The sequence below is a fragment of the Carcharodon carcharias genome, chromosome 15, assembly GCF_017639515.1.
Source record: "Carcharodon carcharias isolate sCarCar2 chromosome 15, sCarCar2.pri, whole genome shotgun sequence".
NCBI classification, from domain to species: domain Eukaryota; kingdom Metazoa; phylum Chordata; class Chondrichthyes; order Lamniformes; family Lamnidae; genus Carcharodon; species Carcharodon carcharias.
Window position 1 is genome coordinate 105708598 of NC_054481.1, and position 26347 is coordinate 105734944.

General features: G+C 46.4%; 1 protein-coding gene across 2 annotated transcripts in view; it reads right to left on the reverse strand.

Annotated features, from left to right (window-relative positions):
• fam131c (family with sequence similarity 131 member C) overlaps positions 1–25534 on the reverse strand; it is a 47151-nt gene extending 21617 nt beyond the window's left edge. The window contains exons 1-4 of one of the 2 annotated variants that reach the window (XM_041205728.1): positions 25423–25534; positions 5738–5853; positions 3387–3425; positions 271–364 (exon numbers count right to left, since the gene is read on the reverse strand). In XM_041205728.1, the coding sequence (XP_041061662.1) occupies positions 271–364; positions 3387–3425; positions 5738–5853; positions 25423–25435 (262 nt within the window). In that variant the 5' untranslated portion in view covers positions 25436–25534. Of the gene's footprint in view, positions 1–270; positions 365–3386; positions 3426–5737; positions 5854–14321; positions 14411–25422 lie in introns of those variants that run through there. The other variant, XM_041205727.1, reaches the window with a different exon arrangement.
• Positions 25535–26347: the final 813 nt, after the last annotated feature.

Genomic DNA, 26347 nt, shown 5'->3' on the forward strand with positions numbered 1-26347 from the left:
TATGCCCAGCGTCACACCTTCCTGAGGCGGGCACCCAGTTGCACCAATTCTGTAGCACACATCTACCCATGAATGCCAGCAAGAGGGACACTTGGCCCACCATGGGTTTGATGGCTCTGTGAGCCCTGGGGCCTCTGGACTGTGGTAAAGATCATGCGAAGGGTAAACTTCTCACAGACGAAGTAACATTTAACATGGTAAAGGCTGAGTGGAAGGGGTTTTGGATCAATTTCGCCCAGGAGAGCTTATAAACAATTGATAATGACCTACCGACCAGTGACGACCTCGCAAGTGCAGTGATGTTGTAGCCATTCAGAGTTTGCTTAGAGCCAGAGAAAATTACACTTGTGCTCCCAAAACAATTCTAAATCCCAAAGGAAAGAAGAGTTATAAAAAATTGCAGAATAATCATCAGATTTCAGGTAAAAAGTGCATTACAGAAGTGCATAACAATGTAACTTAAAACAGATTACTAATGGACTGTTTAATACAGTGAGGTTATTCCCCAACCATATCCATTCTAATGTATCACGCCCCTTGAAATACCACATAACTACCTGCCTTAGAATGCATGACGATAGGTTTTATGATCTTTGGCATCCCTCAGTGACATGGAGGCTTTGGGAATGTCAAGATTGGGGGCTGAAGGAGCTCAGATTGGTTTATTCCTTGCAACGTTCCTCTTTTCCTTCCTTTCTTGGTTGGGCTAATTTCGCAAGGGAGCTGCTATCTTTCCTGTGCTTCATTCATTCTTCAAGTCTGAGCCGAAATGGCTTGTGTGACCAGACAGAAGAGGATCTCAGAGCTGAGACCAATTCTATTCTCATACTGCATTCACATATTTGAGCAGGGTCACTGGGTAGCCACCAGGACTGGAAATCCTGCTTAATTTTTCTTCCCCTGCTTTGCTCTGAGGTGTTGAAACCTATTGTAACACCCCTTCCTAACTTAGATCAGCTCTCCCATCCTGACTGTAGGCTCAGCTGTCCACTATTCTGATTCTTGTACAAACTACATAACTCCTCACCATCAGTCTCCTCTTTCTCTTAAAATCTACAGGCTCTTTTTAAAGAAAGGCTTTAATTTATATAGCACTTTTCACAACCCTAAAGTGCTTTACAGCCAAGACAATACTTTTGAAGTGTAGTCACTGATGTAATGCAAAAAACAACAACCAATTTGTGCGCAGCAAGACCCCACAAAAGCAATGTGTTAATTTTTTTAAATTCATATACAGGATGTGGGCTTCGCTGGCTAGGGCAGCATTTATTGCCCATCCCAAATTGCCTTTCAGAAGGTGGTGGTGAGCTGCCTTCTTGTACCGCTGCAGTCCATGTGGTGTTGGTACACCCGCAGTGCTGTTAGGGAGGGAGTTCCAGGATTTTGACCCAGCCACAGTGAAGGGACTGGGTGGTGAACGACTTGGAGGGGAACTTGCAGGTGGTGGTGCTCCCGTCTATCTGCTGCCTTTGTCTTTCTAAATAGTAGCAGTCATGGGTTTGGAAGGTTCTGCCTAAGGAGCCTTGGTGAGTTTCTGCAGTGCATCTTATAGATGGTACACACAGCTGCTACTATGCATCAGTGGTGGAGGGAGTGAATGTTTGTGGTGCCAATCAAGTGGGCTGCTTTGTCCTGGTTGGTTTCAAGCTTCTTGAGTGTTGTGGGAGCTGCACTCATCCAGGCAAACGGAGAGTATTCCATCACACTCCTGACTTGTGCCTTGTAGATGGTGGACAGGCTTTGGGAATTCAGGAGGTGAGTTACTCACCGTAGGATTCCTAGCCTCTGACTTGCTGTTGTTGCCACAGTATTTATGTGGCTAGTCCAGTTCTGTTTTTAGTAACCCCAGGATATTGGTAGTGGGGGATTCAGTGGTGGTAACGCCATTGAATGTCAAGGGCGATGGTTAGATTCTCTCTTGTTGAAGATGGTCATTGGCTGGCACTTGTGTGGTGCAAATGTTACTTCCCACTTGCCAGCCCAAGCCTGGATATTGTCCAGGTCTTGCTGCGTTTAGCGATGTAGCTTGGGGGAGTGGGCAAAATTTTGGCGGATGGAGTATAATATGGGAAAATGTGATCTTGGCCATTTTGGCAGGAAGAATGGAAATGCAGTTTACTGTTTAAATGGAGCGAGATTGCAAAACACTGTGGTACAGAGGAATCTAGGTGTTCTGGTATGTGAGTCACAAAAAGTTAGTATGCAGGTACATCAAATGATTCGGAAGGCAAATGGAATGTTGGCATTTATTGCAAAGGGGATGGAATATAAAAGTAGGGAAGTTTTACTGCAGCTGTACAGAGCATTGGTGAGGCCACATCCGGAATGTTGTGTACAGTATTGGTCTCCTTATTTGAAAAAGGATATAAATGAAATAGAAGCAGTTCAGAGAAGGTTCACTTCACTCATTCCTGGAATGAAGGGTTTATCCTATGGAGAAAGTTTGAACAGTTTGGGCTTATACCCTTTGGAGATCAGAAGAATGAGGGGTGATCATATAAGATCCTGAGGGGACTTAACAGGGCAGATACTGGGAGGATGTTTCCACTTGAGGGGGAGACTAGAACCTGGGGACACAGTTTAAGAATGAGAGGTCTCCTTTTAAGACTGAGATGAGGAGATTTTTTTTACCTCTCAGAGGATCATTAGCCTGTGGAATTCTCTTCCCCAGAATATATTCAAGGCAGAGTTACTTTTTTGATGGATAAGGGAGTCAAGGGTTATGGGGGGGGGCAGACAGGAAGGTGGAGTTGAGACCACAAGCACATCAGCCATGATCATTTTGAAAGGCGTAACAGGCTTGAAGGGCTGTGTGGCCTACTTCTGCTCTTAAGTCCTATGTTCCTATAAGTATTGGCCAGGACATGGGGGAGAACTCCTTTGTTTTGAATAGTGCCTTGGGATCTTTTAAACCCACTTGGCAGAGCAGATAGGGTCTTGGTTTAATGCTTCATCTGAAAGGCAGCGTCACAGACAGTACAGCACTCCCTCAGTTCTGCCCTGGAGTGGCAGCCTAGATTTTATGGGGTGGGGCTTGAACCCTTTGGCTCAGAAGTAAGGGTGCTACCCATTGAACCATGGCCGGCCCCTGTCAAAGCTCAAGCTTGGCATCTAACTATTACTCATTCATTCATCTTGTTTTTCCTCCTTTTGTCTACCTTGTTAGTGTCTCCTGCTGTAGGCCTTAACACCACCTACGTTCCTGGTATAGCTAAAAAGCACAAGCTGGAGCTGAACCCAGGAACTTCCTGCACTATCTAGCTCTGCACTCCACCGGACAATGCATTTAGGATCAGGAGGGTTCTGGTCAGTGTGTTCCTTTTCTTTAAGTAGTCCTGCACTTAACCACATTTAGGACAGTATCATGCGGTGAAAGAGATGCCGACCTGTAGGATGGGCTCCCAGCAGAAATCCGTCCTGTCTTGCTGAAACATAATAAGCCCAAAGAAAACATTAATTCAGCAGTGGAATTACGTCTCATTCCCCTTTTGCAATCCGCTCCCCTCTTCACCGTTGCTGTAATTCTACCAGCATCAGAAACTGTCTCTCCATCAGCCAAGTAGCCATTTTAATGTGTGAGCCCAGAGGCTCTGGATGGGGTCAGGCTTCCTTACCCAATATCTGCACGCTCCCAATTTCCACCAGGAGTCACTGGATAGTAATTCAGATAAGGAATGGTTCCCAGAGGTGCTGAGGCTAATGTGGGGCAGGAATTATCCCATGGGCTTTTAGACCCCAATGCAGGGGCCAAATGGGGGTCACAACCAAGTATTGTGGGGGTAACAGTCACCTGGCTGTGATTTTCCCCAAATTGGCCTATTAATGGCCAGAGGACAGACTTGATGTCCAATTTTATGGCAGGTGGTGCTGTCAAAGCCGGAATACATCAAGCACTCGCGAAGCAGCAAGATTCCATGGTAGATGGGAGAGAGAGAGAGGGCACCCCAAGATGAAAGCGTCCTCTCAGCAACATTTTTAACTTCAAAATAAAAAGTGCCCTTAACAATGGGACCATCTGATGGCTTACAACTACAGCTGACGCCAGGGAGGCGGGGAGGGCCTTAAAGCCTGACTGGAGCACTGGACCCCAGGCTGCTGCCAGGAGGCCAGCTCCAGGCACCTCGAGAGGCCTAAAGGCGAACTGAAAAATTCCAGTCCACCTCTGACAATAGGCCTTAGTAGGCCTTGAAGTGGCTCAGTTGGCTACCAGCCACATGGGTGGGCAACCCTGCGCTTCCTCATCCTGCTCCAGGAAACTGGCCCAGGGCAGAGCATTGGTATGCTGGCTGACGACATGATTTTTTTGTAACTGCCCACCTCCATACTTTCCCCCGCTGGGGCTAAAAATTCTCCCCGTGGAGTGCAATTTTACGTGCCAGCTAAGACTGACAAACAATATGGACTGGTGATTGTTTCTCAACTTACTGGTTGGTAAAGTTGTATCCTCTTGTCTACAACTGTGGATGAATTACAGAAACCAGGGAGCCAGCTTTGAGCTGACAATGTTTTCAGGATCATGGAAATATTTCACATCTGACATCCAGGTGGGTCCAGAAAATTCCGCGGAGCTGCTCACATTTTCACTGCTGCTGTTTTATTGGAAGTGTGGCAGAGACCGCGATTGTTTGCCTAAGTGGTGTTTCCGTCTCACTTCAGGCAATAGTAGAGCAGAGAAATAGGAGAGATTGTAAACCAGAGCTGGAAGGCGGCAGAGTACAAGAATACCCAAGGCTGGGGGGGGGGGTAACAAAGGTAGTGTGCAGCATGGCGTGAGAAAGTTTATTAGATGAGGAGAAGGATTTTGGACGTAATGAATTGGGAAGCCAGGCCAAAGAGGACAGGGTGACTGGTGAATGGAATTTTACATAGAATATGATGCAAGCAGAGCTCTGGGTGAATTGAGGTGTATGGAGGGTGTAACTTGGTTTGTTGATGTGGAAGGTGTTTGTAGAGTCAAGTCTGGTGGTGACAGTGGTATGAATAGAGGTTTCTGTGGTAATGGGGATGAAGTAGGGATGTTGCCATGATTTCATTGTGAAGTTGGCAGTTTTAGTGGTGGACTAAATGCAGGATTTGAAGAGCAGCTTAGAGTCTAGTAAGATAACCATGCCGAGTTTCAGTAGGCATCCAGGAAAGGGGATAGATTGGGGTTAACAAACCAAGATTCTCACCGGGCTCAAACAAGAGAGTGAACTGCAATATTGCTGGCTCATCCTTGGCTTGATATTGAACAAACAGAACAGCAAAATCTCCAGAGAGATGATGGAGAGATGAAGTTGGTTCCAGTCAACATACGGATGAAAACTGATCTCATTCTTATAGGTAACACTGAAGTTTGATGAAACCACCTTTGGAGAGGTGCAGGCTCCAATGGGACATTAAAGAATGAAACTAGTTGAGAGAGAAATGTTGTGGGGGTGGATCTCAGGGAAGTAGATAGAGGATAATTGGATGCATGATTGTGGTGAAAGCTGTGGCAAGGTTGAAGAGAACTAGAATACAATATAGTCACAAACACTTAGGTTGTTGGTGACTTTGACCAGGGCGGTTTCAGTGTTGTGGGCTAGACGGAAGGACTGACTGAAGGATTTTAAGTGGGGAAGTGTATAGCAACGTTAGAGGATGGCCATTTTGTAAGTGGTACAACAGGTAGAATGGAAGGTTAAGTGTAGTATTTTTGTTGCCTTTAACTGATTATTTTGTGCTCGTATACAGAGATGTCACAGGGAATCATTACCTTACTGAATTCATGGTCTTCAGCTTTTGGTGGAGGTTCTCTCTTCTCCTGAGTGACTGGAATCTGAGGGACATCACTGGCTTTTGAGGGATTTTCACAAGTATTTGTGAGGATTTCTGAAGAAAGTAAATAACTAAAATTATAATAGAAGTGTAAGCAATGTATGTATCAGACATAAATTTATGCAACAAAAGAATTATAATCTGACTCATTACATCACCAACTCTTCCAACTCATTCTTTCCCAGGATTTCAAAACCAAGGAACTTCCCACCATGTTGTAAATTCCCAACCTTTCAGAATCTATCGGCTTTTAAAACCAGACTGTGGAGTCACCTAATTGCCACTTCCCGATTTATTAAATCTCTACCACTCTCTTCGACATTAGGAGCCATCGGTCAGGATAGACTGTGACCTTGACATTGGTATCTCAAATGAAGAAACCATTGCTGACATTTGCCTTGGTCAGTGATGTGAAGTGCTGACAGTTGCGGCTGTAATATTGTGTATCCAGCATCACCTTGCACTGTTATACCAAGTCAGTCACACCTCATGCATGACTTAATCTCTGACCATGGCTTTTACTGTCTAACTGTTTCATCAAAAAAGTAGTTGATATCAAGTACTGGAGAGGAGATGGTGAATGAAGAATGCAAACTTTTTTTATTTTGTAAAAATAATTATTAATTTTTCATGCTATCCTCACTTACCTGAATGGAGCGTGGCTAGACAGATTTTTGATCTACAAGGGAGTCAAAGGTTTGTGGGACTCAGGCAGGAAAGTGGAGTTATGACTACAATCGGATGAGCCATGATCTTACTGAATGACAAAACAGGCTCGATGGGCTGAATGGCCTATTCCTGCTCCTATTTCTTATGATCTTATTATGATCCACATGTAGTATCTTGTCTTTCCACCTTCATGTATTACCACAGACCTGGACAATATTCAGACTTGGGATGATGAGTGGCAATTAACATTCGTGCAGCACAAGTACCTGGCAATGACTATGTCCAACAAGGGAGAATCCAAACATTGATATTCAATGGCATTACCATCGCTGACTCCCCCATTATCAATAGTCTGGGGTTTACCACTGACCAGAAACTGAACTGGACCAGCCATATAAATACTGTGGCTACAACAGCAGGTCAGAGACCAGGAATTCTGCAGAGAGTAACTCACCTCCTGATTCCCCCTAAGCCTGCCCACCATCCATAAGGCACAAGTCAGGAGTGTGATGGAATACTCTCCACTTGCCTGGATGAGTGCAACTCTAACAACACTCAAAGAGTTTGACACCATCCAGAACAAAGCATTCCTGATTGGCACCCTATCCATCACCTCAAACCAGAGGATACAGTCTCAGAATAAGAGGTAAACCATTTAGGATTTAGATAAGGAGGAATTTCTTCAGCCCGCAGTTGTTGAATCTTTGGAATTCTCTACTTCAGGGGGCTGTGGAGGCCCTGTCATTGAGTATGTTCAAAGCAAAGGTTGATACATTTCTAGATACCAAGGACATCAAGGGATATGGGGAAGTGATGGCGTAGTGGTCTTGTCTCTAGACTAATAATCCAGAGACACAGGGTAATGCTCTGGAGGGGTTCGTAAAAAAAGTCTAATGATGACCATGAAACCATTGTCGAATGTTGTAAAAACCCACCTGGTTCACCAACGCCTTCAGAAAGAAATCTGATGTCATTACTTGGTTTGGCTCCAGATCCACCCTCAGCAATGTGGTTGACTCTTAGCTGCCGTCAGAACAAGAGCAATGAGGTGTGGGTAATAAATGCTGGCCTAGACAGCAACGCCCAAATCCAATGAATAAAAAAAATATGGGGATAGTGTGGGAGCATGGCATTGAGGTAAAAGATCGGCCATGATCTAGCAGGCTGAAGGGGCCACGTGGTCTGTCCCTGTTCCTATGTTCCTACCGCCACCTGCAAACTCCTCTTCAAGCCACACACCATCCTGACTTGGAAATATCTCGCCATTCCTTCACTGTTGCTGGGTCAAAATCATGGAACTCCATCCCTAACAGCACTGTGGGTGTACCTATACCACATGGACTGCAGCAGTTCAAGAAGGCAGCTCACCACCACTTTCTCATGGGCAATTAGGGATGGGCAATAAATGCTGGCCTAGCCAGTGATGCTTGTGTCCCCTGAAAGAATTAAAAGAAACATGATGTTGGCATTGATTCCTCCAATGTTAAAACATCTTCCCTGTCACACAGACCAGCCGGAAAAAATTTTGATGCTCTAATTCAAATGTTTTGAAGACCCAATTTAAGAAGTAGAATGCCATTGTTTGGTGTTTGATCAATGTAGCACACATTCTTCCCCATAAATATGTTGCTTTCCCTCTACTCTATGAGCCTGTTTTCATTCTTTTTCTTTCAAAATCTGTTTCATCTGCTGAATTATAGTGGCCACACACTCCAAGAAATAAAGGAAGCCCAGACACAGCATCATATAATCTCCCCCGTTCCTGCACAGACCAACCCTAGATTCACATATCTTCAACCACACACCTGAAAACCTCCATGAAGGAAATAGGATTTGGTGCTACAATTACCTGTTGGACATAGAGTGACTTGGCTTTGAATCTTTCTTTGTGGCATAAGATTCGGAATAAGACACTGATGCCCTTTATTGGTGATACTAATAGAAGTTCATTCTGCTGAGCTCTTACTTAGACTTATTAGATTAATAATGTTTTTGTCTTTTACCATAACTGGGGATTTCCTGGTAAGCTTTCACCATCAGTTGTTTACAGCTTGTTGAGATGAGTGTTAATCAGGGCACCTTTGTCCTGCTCGCCCAATCTTTAAAGTTGGCACCTGTGACTGTCAGCAAGCCATTCAACAGAGGAAGATCACAGATAAATCTATTCCTTCTCCCACCCTAAACACTTTCCAACAGGGGTCATCAGATGAATATAAACCCTGGTCCACTGTGCCCCTCCATAGCCGGGGTTGTGGTGGCCTGGATTTTCATGGAGCCGGGAAGACTCTGTGGAGGTTTCAAAATGGCAGGCGGGACCTGGACCCGGAAGTCCGGACCCCAATCTAGGTATTTCTGATATTGAAGGCTGTGTGAAAGGGAGTGGGGCGTAAAGAAAGGGGGCACAGGTGGCATTTACAAATCAGCTGGGCCATTTAAGAAGCTAGGCAAGAACAGGAAGTCATGACTTTCACTGTCTAAAGGTGCAAAAATCACTGTGCATATTCCACGGCTTGCTACTGGAGACATGGACAGCTCTGAAGGCCTGAGGTTAAGAATTCTAAGCTGTGTGAGGTATCAGGTTTAAAGCTGAATTTGCTTTTGAGTTAAGTCAGCATTCAGCCGTCTTGAGGGACTGACCATGAGATGCCCTGTGACAGAGGACCTGCAAGTGTTTCTTGGAGGCTGTCACACAGATAGTGAAGAAGTCACCTAGTCACTAGCCAAGACCTGACCACTATCTAAAGAGTGCTCCTGTGTCGAGACTCAGAAGGGCAGATATCTTGGATACACCAAGAAAAATGCTGCAACTCGAGACTGGACAGCATAAAGTAAACTTATCGCATACAAGTGCCAGGCAATGGCCATTCTCCAATATGAGAGAATCTAACCATCGCTCCTTGACATTCAATAGCATTACCATTGCTGAATCCCCCACTATCAACAACCTGGGGGTTACCATTGACCAGAAACTGAACTGGACTAGCCATATAAATATGACGGGTGTAAGAGCAGGTCAGAGGCTGGGAATTCTGCAGCAAGTAGCTCACCTCCTGACTCCCCAAAGCCTGTCCACTATTTACAAGGCTCAAGTCAGGAGTGTGATGAAATACTCTCCACTTGTTTGGATGAGTTCAGCTCCAACAATACTCAAGAAGCTTGACACGATCCAAGACAAAGCCGTCCACAAGAATGGCACCCCTTCCCCCACATTAAATATTCACTCCCTCCGATGCACAATGGCAACAGTGTATTCCATCTACAAGATGCACTGCAGCAACTCATCAAAGGTCCTTCAACAGCACCTTCCAAACCTTGGACATCCACTACTTAGAAGGACAAGGGCAATAGATGTATGGGGACATCACCACCTGAAAAGTCACTTCCAAACACTATATCGTTGATTATTCACTGTCGCTGGGTCAAAATCCTGAATTCCCTTCCTCAGAGCACTGTGGGTGTACCTACAACACCAACTGTTCAAGGTGGCGCCTCACCACTGTCTTCTCAAGGGGAACTGGGGAAGGGCAATAAATGCTGACCTGGCCAGCGAGGCCCACAGCTCATGGTCAATCTCTACCAGCAGTGGACATTTCACTGAGCACCCGACTTGACCAATGATGGACATGCATGGCTTCATCCTTCACAACTGCCAGATGACTGAGGGGTGGACTGCAATCTTCAGTGACACTGGTAAAATCATGCAATTGTGTGTTTACATGGTTATTATATGCACCACTGAGCAAGTATAGACCAATATATCACATCCATTCTTTGATTTATATAGTGTTTTTGCAGAAAATGGAAAAGACATACTCAACAATGTGAGATACAATGGCAGACGAGAACCCATCAGTGATGGAAACACCATAGTGCCTTTTGAGCTCAAACAGTCCTACATGGTGCCCCCTCGGTGTTGCCTCAGAGGAGCTGGAGGAAAATGTTTGTAAGGCATTGAAGAGCTTTGTGGCCGGCCTCTTCATGCAGGTACCCATTGGGGACCTACCTGAGACTGTGGGAGCTGCAATTCTGCAGGGGCAGCTGTGGTCACTGGAGCTTGTACCACAGATGAGGGCTCTGGCAGAGACCCCTGGGAAGCCATGGAAGACGAGTGTGCAGAACTGCTCGCAGCAGACTAGCAGACTCATCTTGCTCTATAACCTCCTCAACGCTGGGTTGGCTTTCTGGAGGGTTGGATAGTGTAGGCTGCTGGGATGCAGCAGTCATCCATTCCAGCATCCATTGTGCCACCAGCAAGAAGGTCCTGTTATGGGTGCACAGCTCCTCATGTATTCCATGGAAGACAGTGCTCATACTCTAAACGGATTGCTCCAGGCTATTGAATGAGCCTTGATCCCTTTGCAGGAATTCATACTGCTCTTGCATCCACTGGGAGTGCAGCTGCATGTGATTGGTCAGTCTCTAATGGTTGGAGCTCATGCGATTGAGCCCCCAAGACAAGGTCGAGCTCATTACTGCGATGGACTCCTCCACTTGCAGTGCATGCGCTCACACTGCCTCAGCGAACTCTACCAGATGTCCGCACATCTGGTGCTGCTGCTGATTCACGTACTGTGCCCCATAAGGTGACTCCTGAGGCCCGACTTCTATGCCAGCTGCAGCATCATCGTCACTGCCCTTCCTCCTCCGAGGGGAGCTGTGCACTGATATGTCTGACTCTGACATCTTCCCCTGCACTCCGGTGTGGTGACCTTCACCATGTGCAACCGACTCTAAACACAAGCTACTTCCCTCCACAGTGTTAGTATCTGTGTTGGTGAACTGTTGACTGGTCAGTTGGGACAGTGCTTCCTCAGGCATCTCTTCATCCTCCTCCTGATGCCCAAGAGAGGTTCTGGCTCTGGGGGCTGGGTGTGCGGTGATGGGATCTGTGTGAGACACAACAGGAGTTAATTAGTGTAATCCTTGCTCAGTGACAGCACACATGCAGTTACAGGTCAGTATCAAAAGCCATATGAGCAGAAGCCTTGGCGTGGAACCCTTCCTTTATGCTCTATCATGTGCAAGTGTCCATTATGCCTAATCCACCTCCCCCGTGCTGAACAACCATCACCACCAACAGTGAAGCCATGATTCAAGGTGCCATTAACACCGTCTTTGGAACCTCCTACGGGCGATTTGTCATCTCCTACACTGGCCTGGGAAGGCACACGGGCTATGTGTATGGCCAACTCTTCCACTGGACAAATCACCCTGAAGTTTGCATGCCTCACCCCATGTAGGGGCCACCGCCTTAGCATTTAGAGCTCTTTTCTTCTGCAGGTGAACAATAAAGACAAATTAGGGACATTGAATCCATGTATGACCATCATCTATGTGGCTAGGTATCAAAGTGGCCATTCAGATGTCACCCTATTTACACTTGAACACAGAGTGTCATTTCCATTCTGTCATTCTTGTTGCTGGTGACATATGTGGCAATTGTGTCACATCTGATGTCTCAGTCATCTGATACCCAAACCAGAGGCAAATGTGTGCTTCAGTCAAACATCTCACCTGAGTGCAGCAGGTCGTGGGACTGCATGCAACACTGAATCCACATTCGGCCATAGTTTCCTGACGTGCTCACTGCTGCAGCAATTGACTGCCACGCTCTCTTTGTGACTGTCAGAGTGTTTCTTCAACCTGCTGGATACAGGGCCTTCGATGTCCTGCACCAGGATCTCCATGTCTTGGTCACAGAACCTGGGTGTATTTAATCCATGAGACTCAGGCTGCTCCCCTGGAACATTCTGCCACAACAATCAATAAAGCACATGGATGAATCATGATTCTCTCTTTATGCAGCGCTACTCAATACCCATGAGCAACCGCCAGCTGGAACCTTCTTCTTAAGTAGTGCATAGACTTATGTTGTTGGGGGGTGGGGTGGGGGGGGGTCTGTTGGTTGGTTGTGTGTACTGTGCTTGAGTATGAGCACCCCAGAATGTCATGGCATGGTCTGCAGCCTAGAGGACCCTGCTGGAATACTCCCTTGAAGTCACACATGCTGGTGAGGACAATGTGCTGACGTCACGGTTATGGGTGAGGTACTTCTGTATACCCACATTTGAAAATCAGAGAGATGGCATGGCCTGTGGCTGGACATGAAGGATCTGCATGTGGGATCCTGATGCCAGCCCCTTAGGTGCCATGTTCATTTAACTTACTGTTCAATGTCATGACCTTCTGTAGTTGCAAAGGTGCTGACGTCTACAGGGCTGGGTGTAAACAGCGAGTACCAGGAGTCCTCTCCAGGTCTTGGGGGTGGATAGCCCCGCCAGTCCCGAACCTGCCTTGGCACTAATGGCTGGCACAGGAACAGAGTTGGGAAACCAGCATGCCAATGGTCCTGGTGCTTCTGAGCTCTGGCCACCTCCATTCCCCACCTCGGTGCAGCCCCAAACTTCAGCAGATGGTATCTCTGAGAACACATCACTGAGCTCCTGTGTGAAATTGGACTAGAGTAGGGATGCAAAGCGGGCAGCATTCCGTTCTATTGAAGCCAATGGTCGGGATTTCCCGATCCTGCCCGTGCGTGACCGTAAATCCCTGTTCAAAGTCAATGGACCTTTGCCTGGCCCATCAAATTTTCCCTTCCGCCTGTGACGATTCCCGCCATGGGCAGGACCAGAAAATCCCAGGAATAACACCCAGAGCGAGGCCTAAAACAGTTGACCCTTGCAATATCATCTGTTCATGCAGCTTCTCATGTCCAATTATCTCCCCAAGATGGTCCACCATTTTGTGGTAACTCATGTCATCCTCACTCGACTTCTTGTCACACCCCCTGGACCTACCCCCACCCCCTCAGTTTACTCAATCCCTTAACTTCATCCCATTTGGTCTCTCCCCAAACCTCCCCTCACTCCCTTTACTCCTCCCTCCCTTCACTTTCCACACTCATTCTTCCTGAACCATTCTCCCCATCTTGCTCCACACTCATTCCTCTCTCTCTTCTCACTCCCCTTCGCTCGTTCACTCTCCCCGTCCTTCACTATCTCCACCTTTGCTCTCTTCAACTCATTACAGCTGCAGATTAATTTTCCTTGATCTCTTTGCATGCTGAGTCTTGCAGCGTTGAGATTTCTCCCTTCCAATTCCTAGCCCTTTGGTTGCTGTGTAAGCAGATGAGTAATACAGAGACCGTGAATTCAAGTGTCATCCAGGCAATTTTGGGAAGCTGAATTCAGATTTTGAAAGTCTAGAACTAAATACCAGCTAAAAGTGAGCTCAAAGCAGTCGGACCCTCGTAAAAATCCAACTGGTTCATCCATGTCCCTTGGAGGAAACTAACCTGTTGCCCTTGTGACTCCAGCCCCACACAGACCTCTGAATGGGTCCAGGCCACTCAACCCTATCAAGTAGTTTTATTTAGGGAAATTAGGGACGTGCAATAAATGCCAGGTACACGAGGCTGGTGATGGTGCCCACTGGTTACACTCCCTTGGCTTCTCAGCATGGCACACTCCTTAACCACAATGACAGGAGATTAAATTACCGCAGATTTCAAAAGCCGAGCACAGAAAATGTGTCTGCACATTCTAGAATATTCCAACAAACCTGTGCGGAATGTAGCTTTGGGCATCTTTGTGTTTTTTTTCTGCGCTCAGTGCAACTCTCTCAGACAAAGAGCTGACACTGGCAGTGAGGTCCTGTTCCATTGGTACATGTAACCATAGCAACAACAAACCAGATTGTTTTAATCCACAATATAGCACAGTGTCTCCTTGCAATTCCAGAACAGCCATTTAACACCACAGCGAAGGCCAGGGGTGGGGTTTCAATTTAACCAGACAACAAGGGGTGTAGTCTGATTTGGGAGTAAGTGATTATTTATCATAATCTAGACTCACCTCTGGAGATGCAGCAACCCATAATGAGCAACGGAAGGAGAAACACAGGCTATCCTCTGTTAGCTTTCGAAAAAACGTACCATATCTCTTGTTTAATAATTTTACGGTCCTCCTCAGAGTACCTGAACACACTGCTTGCTGAGGCAGCTGCTTTTGGCGTCTGTGTTATCAGGCTCCGTGCCCCTGGTCCACACTCCTGAGCTGAACTGAAACCAGAAAAACAGACAGCCACAAGCACACAGGGACAGGGACACCGAGCTGTCACTCTCACTGCATCTAGGCGTTAACTCCTTCACCACCAGGCCCTTGCTTCGATCTACCTCTTGTGTGTATTGATTACCATGCTCACTGATCTATCGTGCAACCTGTTGCAGCACAAAAAGTACATTTTAACAGTTGTCCTGGCGTCCCCCAAAGGTGATAATGAATGGAATGGCACAATCTAAAAACTCGTTTTAATCTCGTGGCTGAAGGAACCATCATCATCACCTCAATAACTGCTTTTGAAATTTGTCCCATTGCCCCTCAAAAAGATTTGAAGAAAAGGCAGAAGCAGAAGAAAATTCGTCCATCAATTCCTGGGGATCAAATGCCTTGGGCCCCATTTGCTCCACCTCCAACAGGAAAGAGTCTAATTGCCTCCCCTTGACACTCAGCAGCATTCCCATTACTGAATCCTCCACCCAACGTCCTGGGGGTTACCATTGACCAGAAAGTTAACTGAACTAGTCTTGTAAATACTTTGGTTACAAGAGCAATTCAGAGCCTGGGAATTCTGCAGCTTGTGGCTCACCTTCTGCGTCCTCAAAGCCTCTCCACCATCAACAAGGCACAGGTCAGGAGTGTGATGGAATACTATCCACTTGCCTGGATGAGTGTTTCTCCAACAGTACTCAAGAATCTTGACACCATCCAAGGCAAAGCAGCCCGCTTGATTGGCAGCCCATCCACTACCTTAAACATTACTTCCTCCATCACTGGTGCACACTGGCAGCAGCTTGTATCATTTACAAGATGCACTTCAGCAACTCACCAAGGCTTCTCCCAAACCTGCAGCCTCTACCACCCAGAAGGACCAGGGCAGCAGGCACAAGTGAGAACACCACCACCTGCAAGTTCCTCTCCAAACAATGCACCATCCTGATTTGGAACAATACCGCCATTTCTTCACTGTCACTGGGTCAAAATCCTGGAACTCCCTCCCTAACAGCACTGTGGGTGTACCTACACCACATGGACTGCAGCGACTCAAGAAGGCAGTTCACCACCACCTTCTCAAGGGCGATTAGGGATGGGCAGTAAATGCTGGCCTAGATTTTGATGCCCACGTCCTGTGAGAGCATGAAACGGTGATCAACGGAAGAAAGATTTGCATTTATATAGCACCTTTCACAATCTCAAATCACTTCATAGCCAATGAGATATTTTTGAAGGGCAGTCACAGTTATAATACAGGAAATGTGGCAGCCAATTTGCACACAGCAAGCTCCCCCAAACAGCAATGTGATAATGACCAGATGGTCTGTTTTTGTTAAAAAGTTTTAATGTCTACTGTTGGAGTAGCACAGGGCAATTTATGAAATTCATTTGGTGGATTAAGGGGTGCCCACTCTGGCTAAGGGAATGACCTAGACCTTGAGATTTGGGAAAGACAGAAATTGCATCTGTATAGCACCTATCCTGACCTCAAGACAAACGTCATCACAGCCAATCAAATATTCTCAATTTGGTCGATTTTGTGACTGTAGGGAAATGTGACAATTTATATTCAGCAAGACCCCACAAACAGCCATGAGATAAATAACCAGACAACCTGTTGATAACTTTTTAAAGAAATGTTAGTTAAAGGATCAGAATTGGCCAGTGCCCTTCATGGTATAATGCCATGGAATCTTTCACTGAACCAGAACCTCAGCTTAGCATCTCATCTGTAAGGAGTGCAGGTTCTGACCTCCCTCAGGCCTGGAGTGAGTTTGCTAGTCTAGATTATGTGCTCAATTCTTTGCAGTGAGCACTTGAGGTCATGACCTTCTGCCTGAGAGGTGAGAGTGCTACCACTGAGCTAAGGATAGGGTCTAGGGTTGTTGTGTACACATAGGGTTCCACTCCAACACCAGCCATACAGGAATTTCAGAGTCTTATTACTGTAAATTGGGCTTTGGAAGGGAGGCAGAGGGATCTGAAGAATTAACTGTTCAAAGTCTCTCATCTGGGATCACTGGAATCTATATAAGTTCCTGACCCTGTGGGCCGGAGGCTGAGGTTACACCTCCTGCAGTAGCAAGTGTCTCCATGACCATTGCTGTGAGTTGAGGCACCCGCTATACGGCAGTGCCATCCTAAGGCACAACAGGGTATTACACTGATCTTTCTTATTGACTGTCACACACATCTTTTCCCTGCCAAAAGACCGAGGACACCCAAAACTCTTCAGCCGTTACTCACACCAAGTCCCATTCACTCGTCATCCCTGCACTTGGTAACCTGCACTGGCTCCCCTAGGCTGTACTTTCAGCTGCCTCGGCCCAAAGCTCTTGAATTCCCTCCCTCAGCCTCTCCGCCTCTCTTTCCTTCTTCAGATGCTCAAATTTTCTTCCTACTTGAACAACCTTTAGGTCATCTGCCCAAATATACCTCCTTATGTGGCTCAGTGTTAGATTTGGCTTGTTAACACTCCTGTGATGTTATGTTATAAGTGCTAAATACAAATTGTAATCTGTGAACTTGAAGAGTGTGGAATCTTTGTAGAGAATTCTTTTCTTAAAAGTTTCAGGTCTGGAGTTTTCCTGGCTGGCGAGCCATTGAAATCTCCGTTCACATCTGGCCAGCATGAGGGGCTGGAAAATTCCGGCCTTTAAGTTTTCTCCAGTTAGGGTGTGGGGTGTGCTAGTAAAAATGTTCTAATGGAATCCCATAGAGATCATGGATTTCTCCATAACAAAAGGAGAGCCAACAATTATGCTCAGCCATGGAAGTAAGGTGTAGTTTTACTTGCGGCACAGTTATCACAGTCAATAGTGCAGTACAGGCTTGTAACTGAGTGCCCAGTAGGTGGGATGCTGCTGGTGCTCCTCTTCACACACATGCTCAGAGGCCCATCCGTCAGAGGAAACCTGCATAAAAATGTTACGGGGGCCCACACAGTGTGATTTGTCCTGGGCCCCGCACCCTCCTAGGGACGGCCCTAGCTACAGTATTTATATAGCTGGTCAGGTGCAGTTTTTAGTCCATGGTAACCCCCAGGATATTGATATTGCAGAGGTGTCTGTATATGGCCTGTGCTACTTGGATATTCTTTGGGGGTTAAACCTGGTGGGTTCTATCCTAATTGAGCAATGTCTAATTCTCTGTACTTCTATCCTGCGCTGCCTCTTCTCCCGCTCTCCGATTACCCTATGGAGTTGGATGTCCACAGTGCCACATGTCATAGCAGCTACTGTGAGTGGAATGGGGTGGGGGAGGGGGTTTTGAACGGACCATAAGACTATAGGACATAGGAGCTGAAATTAGGCCAATCGGCCCATCGAGTCTGCTCCGCCATTCAATCATGGCTGATAAGTTTCTCAACCCCATTCTCCCGCCTTCTCCCCGTAACCTTTGATCCCCTTACCAATCAAGAACCTATTTAGCTTGGTGGTAAATACACTCAATGACCTGGCCTCCACAGCCTTCTGTGGCAATGAATTCCATAGATTCACCACTCTCTGGCTAAAGAAGTTTCTCCTCATCTCTGTTCTAAAAGGTCTTCCCTTTACTCTGAGGCTGTGCCCTCGGGTGCTAGTCTCTCCTACTAATGGAAACATCTTTCCCACATCCACTCTATCCAGGCCTTTCAGTATTCTGTAAGTTTCAATCAGATCCCCCCTCATGCTTCTAAAATCCATCGAGTATAGACCCAGAGTCCTCAAATGTTCCTCATATGTTAAGCCTTTCATTCTTGGGATCATTCTCGTGAACCTCCTCTGGACCCTCTCCAGGGCCAGCACATCCTTCCTGAGATACAGGGCCCAAAATTGCTCACAATATTCTAAATGTGGTCTGACCAGAGCCTTATAAAGCCTCAGCAGCACATCCCTGCTTTTATATTCTAGTCCTCTTAAAATAGATGCTAACATTGCATTTGCCTTCCTAACTAACGACTCAACCTGCAACTTACCCTTAAGAGAATCCTGGACTAGGACTCCCAAGTCCCTTTGCACTCCAGATTTCTGAATTCTCTCCCCATTTAGAAAATAGTCCATGCCCCCTATTCTTCCTACCAAAGTGCATGACCTCACACTTCCCCATGTTGTATTTCATCTGCCACTTCTTTGCCCATTCTCCTAACCTGTCCAAATCCTTCTGCAGCCTCCCCGCCTCCTCAATACTACCTGTCCCTCCAACTATCTTTGTATCATCTGCAAATTTAGCCAGGATGCCCTCAGTTCCTTCATCTAGATCATTAATGTATAAAGTGAAAAGTTGTGGTCCCAACACTGACCGCTGCAGAACTCCACTAGTCACCAGCCACCATCCTGAGAAAGACCCCCTTATCCCCACTCTCTGCCTCCTGCCAGACAGCCAGTCTTCTATCCTTGCTAATACCTTGCCTCTAACACCATGGGCTCTTATCTTACTGAGCAGCCTCCTGTGCGTCACCTTGTCAAAGGCCTTCTGGAAGTCCAAGTAGATAACATCCATTGGCTCTCCTTTATCTACCCTACTTGTTACCTCCTCAAAGAATTCTAACAGATTTGTCAGGCATGACCCCCCTTTGATGAAACCATGCTGACTTTGCCCGATTTTACAATGCACTTCCAAGTATTCTGAAATCTCATCCTTAATAATGGACTCTAAAATCTTACCAACAACCAAGGTCAGGCTAATCGGCCTATAATTTCCCGTCTTTTGCCTCACTCCCTTCTTAAACAGGGGGGTTACATTACCGATTTTCCAGTCCTCTGGGACCCTCCCTGACTCCAGTGATTCCTGAAAGATCACCACTAACGCCTCCACTATCTTTTCAACTATCTCCTTCAGAACTCTGGGGTGTAATCCATCTGGTCCAGGTGATTTATCCATCTTTAGACCTTTCAATTTTCCTAGCGCCTTCTCCTTGGTAACGGACCCTGTGGGAATCGGTCATATGGGAGTGCCGGACTTTGCGCAGACTCTCTGAACTCCGGAGGTGGAATTTTATGACAGTGGGATTTTACGTTCCCACTGAAGTCAATGGAGTTTAGAATCCCTTGCCGCATTTTATGGCCCCAGCCCCATCCTCCTGATGCAACGGGGCCATAAAATTCCGGCCAGCACGTGAGTGATTTGCCCTGCAGCTCGGAAGCCATGTGCTATATGCCCGCTTTAAAGAGGCTAATTAGTTCGGAACAGTGTTACACCTGACGCCGTGATGTCGAAGTGCGAGACCCCCCAAAGTGCGGGGCCTGGGGTGATCGCCCCAATTCGCTGTACCCTAGAGACGGCTCTGACTGTGGTTACAAGAGCAAGTCAGAGGCTAGGAATCCCACAGCGAGTAACTCACCTCCTGACTCCCCAAAGTCTGTCCACCATCTACAAGGCACAAGTCAGGAGTGTGATGGAATACTCCCCAGTTGCCTGGACAAGTGCAGCTCCCACAACACTCTAGAAGCTTGACACCATCCAGGAAAAAACAGTCTGCTTGATTGGCACCACATCCACAACCATTCACTCCCTCCACCACCGACGCACAGTGACAGCAGTGTGTACCATCTACAAGGTGCACTGCAGGGAATCCACCAAGGCTCCCTCGACAGCACCTTCCAAACCCATGACCTCTACCATCTAGAAGGATAAGGGCAGCAGACGCATGGGAACACCACCACCTGGAAGTTCCCCTCCAAGTCACTCACCTTCCTGACTTGGAAATATATCACCGTTCCTTCACTGTCCCTGGGTCAACATACTGGAACTCCCTTCCTAACAGCACAGTGGGTGTACCCACACCACATGGACTGCAGCGGTTCAAGAAGGCAGCTCACCACCACCTTCTCAAGGGCAGCTAGAGATGGGGAATAAATGACAGGCTAGTGAACAATGCCCACATCCGGTGAATGAATTAAAAAAAGGAAGAGTGCATTTTTCCAAACAGACAACATTCCAGTGCATGAAGACCTGCAGCCCCAAGCAGGTGTCTCAGACAACGGGAATGATCGACATCCATTACGTGTGGGCTGCACCTGTTTTGTTTTTGGAGCTAGTCATTGTCCTTTGAACAAGAAAATGCCGATTCTGATGAAAGGTCACAGAGCTGAAACATAGGCCGGGGTTTTCCGGCCCTGCTACGGTGGAACACGCTGCAGGGGCTGGTCCCGCCAGTGGACAGAGCCGGAAAATCCCAGCTGGTAACTCCATTTCCTTTTCCTGCAGCTGGACCGCTGATTATTTCCAGCACTTTTTGCTTTTCCTTCCATTTTCCAGCGTCTGCAGCTTTGTATTGTAATGTTGTTGAAGTGTCTCATATTCGCATTACCTTGTATTACATGCATTGAGTAGCATGTGTCTTGTGTTGCAGGGTACTCAAGTACTAAACATCGACCAGCTCCTCCTAACCACCTTCACTGACCTTCAATGGCATTACCATTGTCAGGGCCCCAGCATCAGCTCCCTGGGTGGGAGGGGGGAGGTTGCAATTGACCAGAAATTCAACTGGCCCGGCCATATAAATGCAGTGGCAACTAGCATAGGTCACAGGATCACAGAATTGTTATGACGCTGAAGGAGGCCATTCAGCCCACCATGTCTGCACCAGCTCTCTAAATGAGCATTATGACTCAGTGCCATTCTCCTGCCTTTTCCCTGTACCCTTGCACATTATTTCTATTCAAGTAATCATCTAATGCCCTCTTGAATGCTTCAGTTGAACCTGCCTCCGCCACACTTCCAGGTAGTGTATTCTAGACTCGAACCACTCGCTGTGTGAAAAAGTTTTTTCTCGTATCACATTTGCTTCTTTTGCAAATACTTAAAATCTGTGCCCTCTCATTCTCGATCCTTTTATGAGTGGGAACAGTTTCTCCCTATCTACTCTGTCCAGCCCTGTCGTGATTTTGAACATCTCCTCTTAGCCTGCTCCTCTCCAAGGAGAACAGTCCCAAACTCTCCAATCTATCTTCATAACTGAAGTTTCTCATCCCGGAACCATTCTTGTAAACCTCCTCTGCTCTCTCTCCATGCATTCACATCCTTCCTATAGTATGGTACCCAGAATTGTAACCAATATTCCAGCTGAGGCCTAATGAGTATCTTATATTAGTTCAGCATAACCTCCCTGCTCTTGTACTCTATGCTCCTATTAATAAAGCCCAGGATACTATATGCTTTATTAACCACACTCTCCACCTGTCCTGCTACCTTCAATGATCTATGCACATATACACCCAGGTCCCTCTGCTCCTGCACCCCCTTAAGAATTGTGCCCCATATTTTATATTGTCTGCCCATGTTCTTCCTACCAAAATGCATCACTTCACACTTCTCTACATTGAACTTCATCTGCCACATATTTGTCTACTCCACCAACTGTTTATGTCCTTTTGAAGTTCTATACAGTCCTCCTCACAGTTTACAATGTTTCCAAGTTTCATACCATCCACAAGCTTTGAAATGGTCCCCTGCACACCAAGATCTAGATCATTAATATATATCAGGAAAAGCAATGGTCCCAATACCGACCCCTGGGGAACTCCACTACAAACCTTCCTCCAGCCTGAAAAATATCGATTGACCATCACTCTCTGCTTCCTGTTACTCAGCCAATTTTGTATCGACGTTGTGATTGCTCCTTTTATTCCATGAGCTATAACTTTTCTCATTAGTCTGTTGTGTGGCACTGTATCAAATGCCTTTTGAAAGTCAATGTACACCACATCAACAGCATTGCCCACATCAACCCTTTCTGTCACCACTTCAAAAAACTTCAGCAAGTCAGTTAAACACAGTTTTCCCTTAAGAAATCCATGCTGACTCTCCTTAATCAACCTACGTTTTTCCATGTGACTATTGATTCTATCTTGAATAATTGTTTCTAGAAACTTCCCCACCACTGAGTTAAACTGACTAGTCTGTAATTGCTAGGCTTATCCTTATAGGCTTTTTAGAACAAGGGTGTAAGGTTTGCAATTCTCCAGTCCTCTGGCACCTCCTGAGTCTAGGAAAGATCGAAAGATTATGGCCAATGCCCCTGCAATTTCCAACCTCACTTCCTTCAATATCCTTGGATGCATCTCATCTGATCCTGGTGTCTTGTCAACTTTAAGTACCGGCAAATTTTTCAGCACTTCCTCCTTATCAATTTTGAACTTTTCTAGTACAGGGTTTCCTCCTCTGACATCATGGCCTGGGTAGCATCTGCTTCCTTTGTGAAGACAGATGCAAAGTATTCATTTAACACCTCAGCCATGCCCCCTGCCTCCATGTGTAAATCTTCTTTTTGGTCCCTAATTGGTCCCACTCCTCCTTATAACATCCTTTTACTGTTTATTCAGAGGCTGAACATTCTGCAGTGAGTGGTTCACCTCCTGACTCCTCGGTGTTTCTCTGCCACCTAAAAGGTACAAGTTGAGATGGAAGCTCAATGCAAACCAGGACAAAGCAATTCGCTGGTTGGCACCTCATCCACACCTCAAACATCTAAACCCTGCACCACTGGTGCACCATGTCTGTAGTGTGTACTATACAGAGGAGGCAATACAGCAAGTTGCCATGGCTCCTTCGACAGTACCTCCCAAACCCAGAATCTCTACCACATGGAAAGACAAGGACAGCAGACACATGGGAACACCAACTTCTCTGAGCTTCTCTCCAATTCCCGCACCATCCTGAATTGGAACTTTATCACTGTTCCTTCACTGTCACTGGATCAAAATCCTAGAACTCTCTCCCTGACAGCAATGTGAGTGTACTTCACACTGAGAGATTCGAGAAAGCAGCTCACCACAGCTTTTTCAAGGGTAACCAGGTATGGGCAATAAACGCTGACCCTGCCAACCATAGCCGGAGATTAGAAACATTGTGCGTGGCCTTCACTGGCCACATGTGCACTGGTAAGACCCTGTGACGGTTTTGAATGCTATAAATGTATGCACAAATTGACCTGAACTACTGCGGACCACAAAATAATAAGAGTGGCCGGGGATATGAACTGGTCTTCACAGTGAATGTTTTGAAAGAATCAGAAACTCCCTGAGTTGTGCTGTGATTGACAGGTCTGTTCAGGAAGTGACGTTACCCTCCTTTACACTGTGGTTGTCTTCATGTGTGACACTGGTTGTGCTGAAAGGAACACTGAATGGCGTTATTTGCCAAAACGAATGTAGTAAACATTGAACTGTGCCAGCATCACATCCTCACCATTGAAATGATCTTCGGAAACTTTGCTGCCTGCTACTTGGCAATTTCTTATATCGTTTGATCATAGCCTCTGACTGTTTACATCACTCATTTCAAGAGTGACTCCCGACCTGCAACAATGTGATAACTATCTACGCATCATGTGGGCCAAGAGTTCTGAACATGATAATAATTATTAGTTCAGCTTCAGTCACTACACCCTCACTTCAGGCAATGATCAGTGATTATTTTCTCATTGGTATTGTGTTACCTCACACTATGTTGTGTAACATTGTGTTATCTTGTCCTGCACTGCTGAGTGATATTGCATTGTCTGTGTGCCCAGCACATCAATGGGATGCACGCAGTGTGTGTGCGAAGAGAAGTTAGCATGCTCGTGCTTTTTTTGTGCTAGTGTGTTTCTCACTTCCAGCCTACACTGCTGACTAGGGACAATGAGCAAAGGAGACCCAAATGTGTACGTCTCTCCCTGTCAGTGCTCAGCTGTGCTTCCTCAGGTTATCTGATGAGGAAAGGTTGGACAGGCTGGGCTTGTATCCGCTGGAGTTTAGAAGAGAAAGGAGCGGCTTGATTGAAACATGTAAGATCCTGAGGGGACTTGACAGGGTGGATGTGGAGAGGATGTTTCCTCTTGTGGGAGAACCTAGAACTTGGGGTCACTGTTTAGCACAGAGATGAGGAAAAAACTTTTCCTCTCAGAGGGTTGTGAGACTTGGGAATTCTCTTCCTCAAAAGGTGGTTGAGACAGAGTTCTTAAATATCTTTAAGGCAGATAGATTCTTGATAAGCAATAATAATAAGTAAGGTTATCGGGGGTAGGCAGGAATATGAGGTGAAAATCATATCAGCCATGACCTTATTGAATGGCTGAGTGGCCTATTCCTGCCCCTAATTCATATGTTCGTATGACAAATGGAAAATGGGTTTCCATTTGTCATACCAATTGGTGGATTGGATTGCTGGATTGGCGACCTTGCTTGCTGGCTTTTGTGCAGTGCAGGGGTGGAGAACTTCATGATGGGCCTCCATTGCATCCAGTAGGCGGCCAAGGGAGGCATTGTTAAATTTGGGGACAACATGTTTCCTCCCTTTGGCAGCTATGACTTTGCAGCAGCTTCCAATCCCTTAGAGAGAGCCAGCCCCGTGCGGGGGCACCCTTTAAATATGGCACCCGGATAACTGAAGGCCTGAGGTGACTGCAGGGCGGGCGAGTCAGAGGTCATCCCGCCAGCGATCTGGCGTGTTTCCCAGGAATGCATTATTAATGAGGTGGGACACGCCAGGAATGGTATGATATAGTGCGAAAACCTGCCATTGTGGTTAGTGGGTTAAACGTCCTTTTTCTTGCCCGCTACCACACATTGTGCAAAGCGGAGACGATTCCACCCACTGTGTTATCTCATGCTACACTGATGTGCGGCATTGCTGTTTCAACAGTGCACGAACATAAGTATTTTTAGGAACATGCAAAGGCCATTGGGCCTAACAAGACTGTCCATTTGTCAATGGTTATCCACCAACCCCCCCCCAACCCACCCCCCACCCCCCCCCCACCCCGCCCCACCCCTTATAGTTATATTCCCCAATTCCTTCTCCCTCCAGAAACACATTCAAATTAGTCCATTTACACTGCCTGTATCAAAGGCTTTCTCTAACACACTTGCCTGATGTGCAACAATTCCCACACATGCTACAAACAGACAGGATTACAGAAAATGTTTTTAAAAAAAACCTTCATTAGTCATATCAACTCCGATCAGACAAGCTGCAGCAGAATGAGATGAGATCAGCCTCTGGCAAAGACCTTCACCCCAACAGTTTTGGAAGAAGGAAGATGTCAGTAAAGCGAGCCTGGCGTAATGAACTGTGAGTTTAACAGTCCGTGTGCCACGGGAGCTTTAGGCTGCCAGTGAAATGGGAATATTTGAGTCACTCAGGAGTTAACCAGGCTGTTTGTTACTGTGGCTCTGCTAGTGTGATTCATGACATTAAAAGATCCATTGTAACATTCCATCCCTCATAGATAAGTGAACCAGATTGATTTACATACTCATCGTCAAAGCACATGCACATTCAGTGAATATTTCTGTCAAGTAAATAACAAGGGGGATCTCCAAACCGTCATTTATTTTTATACACTGTCTATTTCCTCCCTCGACTCCTCGGGGTTATGGACTCTGAGTTGAGGTTCAGTTCCAACAGTGCCATCAGCCCTCAGGTATCTCACCTGAGTGGCAATTCTTCGTTTTGTCAGCCAGGATGGGGACTGTCAGCACGACGTTCGATTATTGAGGCCCATCCGGTCTGTATTTAACATCCAAATCCATCTTGCAGCTCCAAGGGTAATCAGGAGCCCTGCCTGATTTCCTTCTGCCTTAGGCCAGGGGCGTCGAAATCAACTGCATTTCTCCCGCTACTGATCCAGATCAGCTAATTCTGTACAAAGCAGGGATGTGCAACTCACTCACCATAGCTGGCCGAGCTAGAAAAACAACATCAACCATAGCAGCTTTTATTTAAATAGTGCTTCACAGGAGCGTTATAAAACAAAGCACGTCACCAAGCCATATAAGGAGATATTAGATCAGATGACCAAAATCTTGGTCAAAGAGGCGGATTTTAAGTAATGTCTTAAAGGAGGAGAGAGAGAGGTAGAG